The 9,581-nt window shown below is 40.9% G+C and overlaps 1 protein-coding gene across 1 annotated transcript in view; it reads right to left on the bottom strand.

Moving 5' to 3' along the window:
• Nucleotides 1-4,377: 4,377 nt before the first annotated feature.
• The window catches only part of si:ch73-63e15.2 (protein strawberry notch homolog 2), a 75,412-nt gene continuing 70,208 nt past the window's right edge, over nt 4,378-9,581 (bottom strand). The window contains exon 32 of the mRNA XM_047375044.1: nt 4,378-9,129. Within this exon, the coding sequence (XP_047231000.1) occupies nt 7,976-9,129 (1,154 nt within the window). The 3' untranslated portion in view covers nt 4,378-7,975. The remainder of the gene's footprint in view (nt 9,130-9,581) is intronic.

Below are 9,581 nucleotides of genomic sequence, written 5' to 3'. Positions count from 1 at the left end.
AGCTGGTTTCTACTAAGAGGCAAATACAATATTTCTAAATCCACTCTTTCACAAACAGATGTTACTTTGCTGGTCATTTTGATATAAACCTAATTTTGTACCCCTTAAATACTATATTTGGAATAATTAATGGCATGAAATATAAAAATAAAACAATTTTCTTCAAAAACTGGTGTGAAAAGGAACCTTGTCTGTAAGCTGTTGAATTCAAACGCTCATTTGTTGTCACATTCTGTATTTTTGTCACATTTCCAATTCCCTGTCCTGCTGAAAGAATATGATATTGTTTTTGATGCAATCCCAAATGGTTTACTCCAGCTTCTGTCTTCTTCATTCACTAAAACAAGATTTTCTGCGCCATGTTTCGACCCATCATTTAGATTGACTATCAATGTCCTTTTATCAGCAAGAAAGCAACCAACAGAACCATAAGAAATATTTTCTTGAGAGACACCGTATCCTTGCCATTTTGTGTCTTTTTCTGGTTCAATGTTTGTAAAAAATATTAATTGGAAATATACATGTTTGCTTCCTAAAAATACCTACTAAACAAGACAAGAGAAATGCATTTTAAAATGTGTCATGTTGTAGAATATAAACTATCTATGTGTGTAACTGGAATGTGCAGATAGAGGTCATAAATTGGTGAAGGACAGGGGGAGTAGCGAATAGGGAGTGCAAGGTCATAAATTGGTGCAGCGAATAGGGAGTGCCGGAGACAAGATAAGACGAGTCTGCTGGAAGTAATAACAAGAAGCACTCCTTATTTGGACATAAGGAACTGTTATGCTATACAACTGAGTGATATGATATATGTAAAAAAGGAAATGTGATGTATGTCGAGGGTGCTGCCCTGGGCCGTCCCCTGGTCCTCCTCCAGATGGGACATACCTGGAACACCTCCTGGGGGAGGTGTCCAGGAGGCATCCGATACAGAGCCACCTCAACTGACTCTCGATGTGGAGGAGCAGCAGTTCTACTTCAAGCTCCTCACAGATGGCCGAGCTCCTCACCATATCTCCAAGGGAGTTCAGGACCACCCTGTGGAGGAAGCTCATTTCAGCCGCTTGTATCCGGGATCATGGTCTTTCTGTCATGCCCACAGGTGAGGGCAGGAACTCTCCTCCAACCTGAAGAGGGCAAGCCAACCTCTTCCAATTAGAGACTCAATTACAAAGAAATGACAACCAAATTAGAAGCAATTCAAAATAAAAAATTATTACACATCATTGTATACTAATATTTCAGGAGCAAAGAATTGAACAGTCTCTAAATTCACTGTACCTCCCCTCTAGACATAGAATAGTATCACCGTGTGCAGATGGATACCCAGCAGAGTAGTTTAAGGTGATTGCTAGCCACGCTTAAAGGCTGTTTTAATCACATTATGAAAGGTGATGCCCCCCCCCTCCTTCCTGGAGGCAGGCTTTTGTTTCTGTGATCCATAAAAGGAAAATGAGGAAAAGGTAAACTAGATTGTAAATCTTACCACCCTATTAGTGTCTTAAACATGGATTATAAACTGTTTGCCTCAGTTTTAGCTTGGTGAATGGGAGAAGCCATGCTATTTCTTGTAGATGACAATCAGACGGGTTTTATCAAAGACATGACAACATACCCTACTATCGACCATATATGAAAGACAAATTGTAGTGCAGTGTTTCTCAGTTTAGACACTGAGAAGGCCTTGTTTCCTCCATCAAGTAACGGGTCGTTTTGGCTTTTCACAAAACTTTAAACAGTGCATAAAAGCATTACACTCATCCCCTACTGCAAGGATAAAAATAAAAACTCTGTCAAACTCAATAAAACTTTAAGGGGCATCTCGCCAGGGTTGCTCGCTCAGTCCAAGTCTCGTAATTTGTTTATTGAACCACTAGCCCAATTGATTAGAAAAGAGAGGGGTGTTGAAGGTATAATTATAAGAGGTGCAGAATATAAAACATACTTTTATGCCGATGACGTGCTATTGACACAACAAAATCCTGGATCCAGTGTGCCCCTGCTGCTGAATGCCCTCAAAATGTATGGGTCTCTCTCAGGATACTCTTTAAATGTTCAGAAAACACAGACTTGTATATTTAATTTTACCCTAACCCCTGAGTTAACAGAAAAGTATTATTTTAATTGTAACATGTTACGTATTCAATATCTAGGGATATCTCTACCAAAGGATTTGTCCTCTCTTTTTTCCATGAATTAAAAACATCAGTAAAAAATATACAAGGATTTAGACCGGTGGGACTTGCTTCCCTTGAACATTGACGACATAAAAGGGGCTATTAAAATAACTCTTTCCAAACTATTAGACTTATTTACTGCTTTGCCAGTGGATGTTCCATTGAAGCAGTTCAGCGAATGGGAAAAACATATTTCTAAATTTGTTGGGAAAGCGGAAAGACCACATATAAAATACTCTGCCCTACAGCTGCCAGGGACAGGGGAGGGCTTGGGCGATATTACACAGCAGCCCAGAGGTGTTTGCACTTTGTTTTAAGGAATCCTTTGAGGCCAAATGGATGGGACTGAAGCTCTCTTTGAGTGAAATTCTGATACAATCTCTTCTTGACTGTTTAGATAGCCCTAAAGCAGTCATGCAGTTAGAGAACCTATTTATAAATAATTCTATCAAAACGTGATTACAAGTATAAAAGAACACTAAACTACACAGACAGGTTAGGATTTTGAGCTGGTCCACATTTCCAACCATCCAAACATGACTATTGATTCAGACAATGGACCCACCTTGGTATAACCGTCCTTTGTGGGATACTTGCAGAAAGGACCATTAGATAGCTTTTAGAATCTCTCCCTAAAGTTTGGACTTAAACAGGATTTCTTTAGGTACCTGCAAATCCGTCACGATTTTTGTAAGAGAAATACAATGCCCTCAGGGGCCTCCATGCAGATTCAAATATTCATAGATGCGTTTAAAGGATCAAGTAATAAAAATATTATTGGAAAGCTTTATTCAGCTCTCACGTCAATGAACAATGCCATGCAGGCTCACGTACAGCATCAGTGGGAAAGAGACTTGGAGTTGGAGACACCTAAGGAGGTTTGGATGGAAATCTCAGAGTTGTACAACTGACTCACTTACATGGAGACACTTTTGTTGGAAGACTCTGGTCCATTATTTTATTGCACCTGCTCGACAATCAAAGTTTTTCTCTATTGAACTTCCTTGGTGGAGGAAGTGTGGGTCAAACCAAGCTCACATATTTTGGTCTTTTCCCGTTATTGTTACATTTTTGGAAAAGGTGATAAAACGGATGTCCTCGGGGTGTTAAAATCGATTATTCTTTTTACACATTGTTTCTTGGTATGGCCCCAGATGTGTATTTTCTAAGATATTAGCTGCTGCATGTAAAATAGCCGTCACTAAATGCTAAATGCTGGCTTAAACAAGCACCTCCCTCATTGGTATTACTAATAAGAACTGTTGGACTAATGGAGATGATGACATTCACACTGTGTCTACAAGGGTGGGGTCACAGGGGGACAAAAGTAAAAAAAAAAACATTTATGGAACACAAACAAAAACCTGTGTGAGTTAACAACTAAGTGCATCGCCTCACAAAACTGGTCATTCCCCTTCACCTTTTCACATTTATTCATGTTGCAACCACTATTTTATTGGAAGTTTGTGTTATGTAAAGTTGACCATACCTGTCAAATAGAAGGAAACATGTTTTGCAACTTGGCGCATCTAAATAAATTCCTTGTCATTGTCCTACTGGACGGTTTTCCAGAATTTTCTTCCAGAATTGCCTTGTATTTAGCTCCATCCACCTTAACATCGACTTTGACCAGATTCCCTGTACCTCCTGAAGAAAAACATCCCCAAAGCACGATGCCACCACCACTAAATTTAACCATGAGGATGTTGTTTTCATGATGCTTTTAACACGTTCTCTTTATGCTTTCTTTCAACAACAGCTTTCTTCTTGCCACTTTTCAATGCATGCCACATTTGTGGACTAATTGCAGATACTCCCACCTGAGCTGTAGATTTCGGTCTCTCCACCAGGATGGACAGGTCTTGCTCAGTTTGCAGTGGTGCTATACTCTTTCCCTTCAGATGGTGGACTGAACAGTCCACGGAAATATTCAAAGCTTGTTCTCTGACAAACCTCTGTAGACCCTGTCTCAGCTGTATTCATGCTGATTATAAAACACAGGTGTGGATTTTAAAAGTCAGCTCTAATGCAGTTGCCCCACTCATCCGAGAGAGGGAGATCAAGAGACGTTTGACTGATCAGTGCACATTCTCACTAAAGTAATACTGCTTTATGACAATTTCAAATACTCTACAAGCAGTTTATTCTTCCACAAAGCTACAACAAATCTAATCGGATAAACAAATAAGACTCCGCGTCAGCAATCCTCAAGTTTTTATTTGTTTACAAAGTTAAGATTGCAATTTCATATATTCCTTCCTTTAATGAGTAGAAAACCTTTTCTTAAAGAATTAGTCGAAAGGCACAAATTTTACAATATATACATTTAGATCTAAATTATAAATATATAGAAAACAAAAGCAAAACCCAGAATAAAAGTGCTGAACACATTTTTGTCTTATTTTTTTTTTACAGAAAAAATAGGCTTTGTTTAAAAATACATACAATCAGTAGCATGTTTTTGTGTAATTTGTTTTTCTAGTTAGCAATAAATTATTATTTCAGAGTGATAACATTTATATTATATGCAAATGGTGAAGAAACAAGAAGTATGGTTACAGTTTACAGAGAGCGATTGTAAAGAACAGGAACAACCTTGCACTGCTCAATCACAGCCAACAAACAGTAACTGGATTATGCCATTCTTAGTGCAAAATGATACATGATTAAAGGCCTAACTAAGCAAATAAAATAATAAAACTGCAGTGTGTATATATATATATATATATATATATATATATATATATATATATATATCCCTCAAACATGTAAAGCCTTAACTTTTATGACAAACAAAACAAAAAAAAAACAGAGAGAAAGCTTTTGCAGACTGACGTCTTGGAATGTGCCTGAAGAGAAATGAGAAGGAGAAATAATTACTTTGAGTGAGTCTTAACCATTTGGTAGAAGGGGGATATCCTATGATTTGTTATGTGTACGTTAAGTATAATCCAGGTGTGAATGAAATTAAAAAGTGAAATAAAAACTAAACTGTCCACAGAAAAGAACAAGAGACATCGATCTTTGCCCTAAGATGGCATAAACACTTAAAACCACTGACATTTTCACAAGGACAAATAACAAACTCATCACATTAAGTCTCCAACATAAATACAGCAAGAGTCACAGCACAGAGTTATGAAACAAAAACGAACCCAGATGCATTAATTCAATCACTGTAAAGAAGGAAACTATATAATTCTGTGAACGCCCCGACACGGTGGGTTTCTTCCTGAGATTGATAAAAGGTCTCACAAGTCGGAGCCAGTATCTTTAGGGGTGTCTGTCTGTGGAACACTTTGGTATTTCTGGGACGAAGGGCGAACGAGTCGTGAAGGAAAGCAGGAGCTAAAATAAACCCAGACGCTGTACAGCAGTACAGAACAGTGCAATCTTATTTGGTGGCAGGTCATAATAAAATTTGTTTTATAGCAATCTTCAACACACGTAACATCCCTGACCAAAATATACCACTGACTAATATGAGAAGATAACAAATCTAAAATCTAAAATGTCCCTTAAATATAAATAATAGGTTTAAGAATAGCTATAACTAAAACATCAAGAACTCGTCACGGTCATCGGGTCAAAGTATACTTTACAAACGCACGTGACAGAAATAAACGAGATTCATACCATGCAACTACAGCCACCAAGCTTTGCCTGCTGAGCGTAAACGTCTCGACGTCTTTGTTTCAAACCTATTGTATTGGTTATTGCTTTTTGATAAGTTGAACTTCTGGCAATTTGTCACGAACCAGCTACAGTGCATTGTTTTCACACACGAAGATGACCAGATCTCACGAGCTTCAAACGAAATCACACACGCTGAAAGTTGTGATCTCACGCCTTCAGAGAGCAGTAAAGGACAGAGTTTACTCAGATAGATGCTGAACCGTTCTGGATTCCTCTAGTAATAATGACAGGAGATGGATTAGATGAATCAGAACCTGCAGGACATAAAAACACGACTTTCTGTGTTTTGTCAAAGGCTGGAACCTAGGCATGAGATGGTTGCTGTTAGCAAGGTTTACCAAAGTTCAAATCACTTCAACTTGCACAGTTTTAGGTTAGCTCATTGGTGCAGTTTAAAGTTCTTTACATCCGATGCTAGAGAAAGTGACCAGATATTTTTTAAACGGAGTAACTCGGTGCTGCCCCTCCCCCACCTGTTGCTGCTTGCTACTGGTCAGCTAGCTGAAAGTAGGCTGCCACATTTGTTTTATTCGCTTATTATTTTTCTGACTACAAATAAATCTAATAGGATTATTATATACGGTAATAATAAATATTTGATATTATTTTAGCAGCAGTAGGGAGAAAAGCAGTTTGATCACATTCTACAATTTTTGCTTGAAATGTGTCATTTTTACATGAGAATGTCACACCAGTTCATGCCTAGTGGAAGCAAATTCAACAGGACTACGGATGCAAACACATACCAAACAAGCTCAAGACATTCCCAAAAGAGCTCCGATTTAAAGCAGAATCTAGATGTGTGCTAAAATCAGCTTCAACGGAAAAATAAGGAGCAGGTCAGTGGTAGGTCATACGTTGTATTCCTGTCGCTGAGTTGTTTTCAGCGCACGGTAGGACAGAAATTTAGACCGGAAGGACACAGATAAAAGACAGGTAGACATGTAAAAATCCGGAGGAAAGTATGCAGAGGATGCAACATGGAGCAACAGAGACGAGATGCAACCTACTCAAACAGTCCTGTTGAGAGCGCGATGGGGCTTCTCTGAGCATAGTGTTATCCGTTTCACAGAGACCCGATAACTTACAAACTGTCTGCATCCAACTGGGCGAGTTTTTACATCCCAGCCACCGTTCGCCACGCTGTCTAAAACCCTTCCCTTAACGTTCTCCTCATTTTTCATCCGAAGAGCAGCAAAGCCGACGACCTTACACCAGCATCATGTAACAAACACCAGCTGACTCACTCACTCGTTCAAAGTTAAATACAGATACACATGTATTAAATTAAGAATAAAACTAGAGTACAAATCTATACATTAGGCTACATGGATTATTAAAGACTGCATTTATAGATTTTTTCAGAAGGCACTGTTTGCAACAGCAGATGATCATCCTCTTCTTTTCCTCGCGCTAGTGTTCGTAGAAGCAGGGAGAAAACCAGGAGGCGAGAACGTGGAGGAAACAACTGAAAACTGAGGCATTTCATGGCTAATCAGCTAAAAGATTTCATGTTTTCTCTCTCTCTCTCTTCATCCAGCTCAACAATTATCTTTTGTTTCACTCAAACCATGCTCAGCATACTTTTTTTGTTTTTTTAAAGTTAGGAAAGTAACAGAAAAAGCAAAAGTCATAAATGGTGAGAGGCATTTTAGAGCTTCCAGCAACTTCACTGATCACACCTCGTACGAATCAGCAGTGGGATTTTTTTGTTTCCCCAAAAAGATTTCCACACCTCAGTAAAAAGGGCTTTTGGGTTTTTGTCTGCTCCTGTTTTCATTATTTCACTGGTTATCTTTTCACTTTCTCTTAAAAAAAAAAACTTTGGAAACAGCTGCCTTTTACTGTGAAGGGCACACTTTGGAGCAGAAATCTGATATCGACTGAGTCTGCCATCACCTCAGGGAGGACGGGGGAGTGCAGCACAGGACAGGCAGTGACGTGACTATAGGCCCTGAGGGGGGAGGAGAGGACGGGGTGGGACAGGTCTGAGGGTACGATTCTAGACAGCAGCAAACAAGATGCGATCTGCTTTAAAAAGACAAAACCAAACACCAAAAACAAGACAAAATTCAGACAGTTTGTATCGATTGGAGCTCTCAGTCTTGCTGAAGGTACTGAATGACGGACTTGCGGTCTGGTCCAGCTTGCAGCATGCTGTTCAGAGCCTCGCGAACGTCCAGAGTGCCTGAGCTGCAGTGGCCGTTGGGCAAAGAGTCCGAGGGTGGGAGAAGATAGTTCCCTGGAAAGCAAGAGGAGGCTCCGGAGAACAAGGAGGATGAGGAGGAGGAGGAAGATGAGGAGGACGGGTTGGAGAAGTGAGACGAGGTGGAGGATGTGGAGGAAGTACAGGAGGATGTGGAAGACGAAGGGTTGGCTGTCTGCGTGGACATTGGTGGAGACAGGGGCAAGTCCAATAGATCTAGCAAGTCCTTGTGAGAAACCAGCATGTTGCGGTTCTGCTGCTGTTTCTGTTGCTCCTGGTGGGGCTGTAGGCGGCGTTGCAGATCGAACTGAGGTGGCGGTGCCTGTATGGTCTCCGGCGGATACTGAAGAGCCTGTAGGAGGTGCTGCAGATCAATTTGAGGCTGCTGTATCTGTGCGGCGTTTGATGTATCTGCCACGGTCGGGGCTAAAAGAGCCTCTAGGTTAAAATCTTCCACAAACGCTGCCGGGTTGGCTGTCGTGCTGTCTGGAGACGAAGAAGGTGGACTCACCGTCAGGTCCAAGATTTCATCCAAAGGATTCTTGGAAGACAAACTGTGGGCCGGCGGGAACTGGTGGAGTGGGATCAACGGGTTCTTGGGTTGTTGGAAAGAATGCATGAAAGAAGACTGGTTATAAAACTGAGAGAATCTGTGGTCAGCTGTGTTGGGCTGGCAGACCTGGCCGTTGGTGCTGGAGGAGGAGGAACTATTTGGCCAGCCATTGAGGGTCCTGCACTGGGTTTGGCTCTGCAAAGATAACAGCTGCTGCATGTCCTGTAACTGGGAGACGCTCCCAGGCTGAGTCCTCTGTACAGTGTTTTGGTTCAGGTTGTGTTTGGTGAACTGGTTCGGCACCAGAGTCTGAGCGAGGGACTGGTTAGGTATGGGTTTCTGACTGAACAGGCTCAGGAGATGCTTGTTTTCCTGCTCCATTTTGCGCATTCGCTCCTGCTGCTCCTTCTCTTTCCGCCTTCTTTTCACCTCATCATCCATCAGCTGGAGCTCCTCGCGCACACGGGGCACACAGTTTTCTGGGATCTTGATGCCTGTGTACAACGATCAGAGAGAGAAAAAGTGACTCCTGAGACACTGATTCAACACTTAGTTATTTGAAGCGTACATCTCCTTGCAAAAGTATTAATTTACCTTTAACATTTGTCACAATGCAACCGCAAACTGTATTCATTTGGGATTCTTTGTGATAGACCAACACAAAGTAGTGCATAACTTTAAAGTGAAAGGATGTGCATTCAGCTCCCTCTACTCTGATACCCCTAAATAAAATCTAGTGCAACCAATGGTCCTGAGTAGTCTCCTAACTGGTGGGGTCTACGTTTAGCTGATCTGTGAGGTTTGTTAGGTCTGGTTGTTCATCAAGAGACTGAAGGTTTTCCCCATTCCACTGCACAAAGACTTAGCTGTCCACCTACACTGACACCAAGCACAGAAGCAGTCCAGAGATCGATAGTAACTCTAGAAGAGCTGTAGAAATCCAAAG

Source organism: Girardinichthys multiradiatus, chromosome 9 (assembly GCF_021462225.1).
Source record: "Girardinichthys multiradiatus isolate DD_20200921_A chromosome 9, DD_fGirMul_XY1, whole genome shotgun sequence".
NCBI classification, from domain to species: domain Eukaryota; kingdom Metazoa; phylum Chordata; class Actinopteri; order Cyprinodontiformes; family Goodeidae; genus Girardinichthys; species Girardinichthys multiradiatus.
Note: the sequence above shows the minus strand (reverse complement) of the source record. Positions and strands in the feature narration are given on the sequence as shown.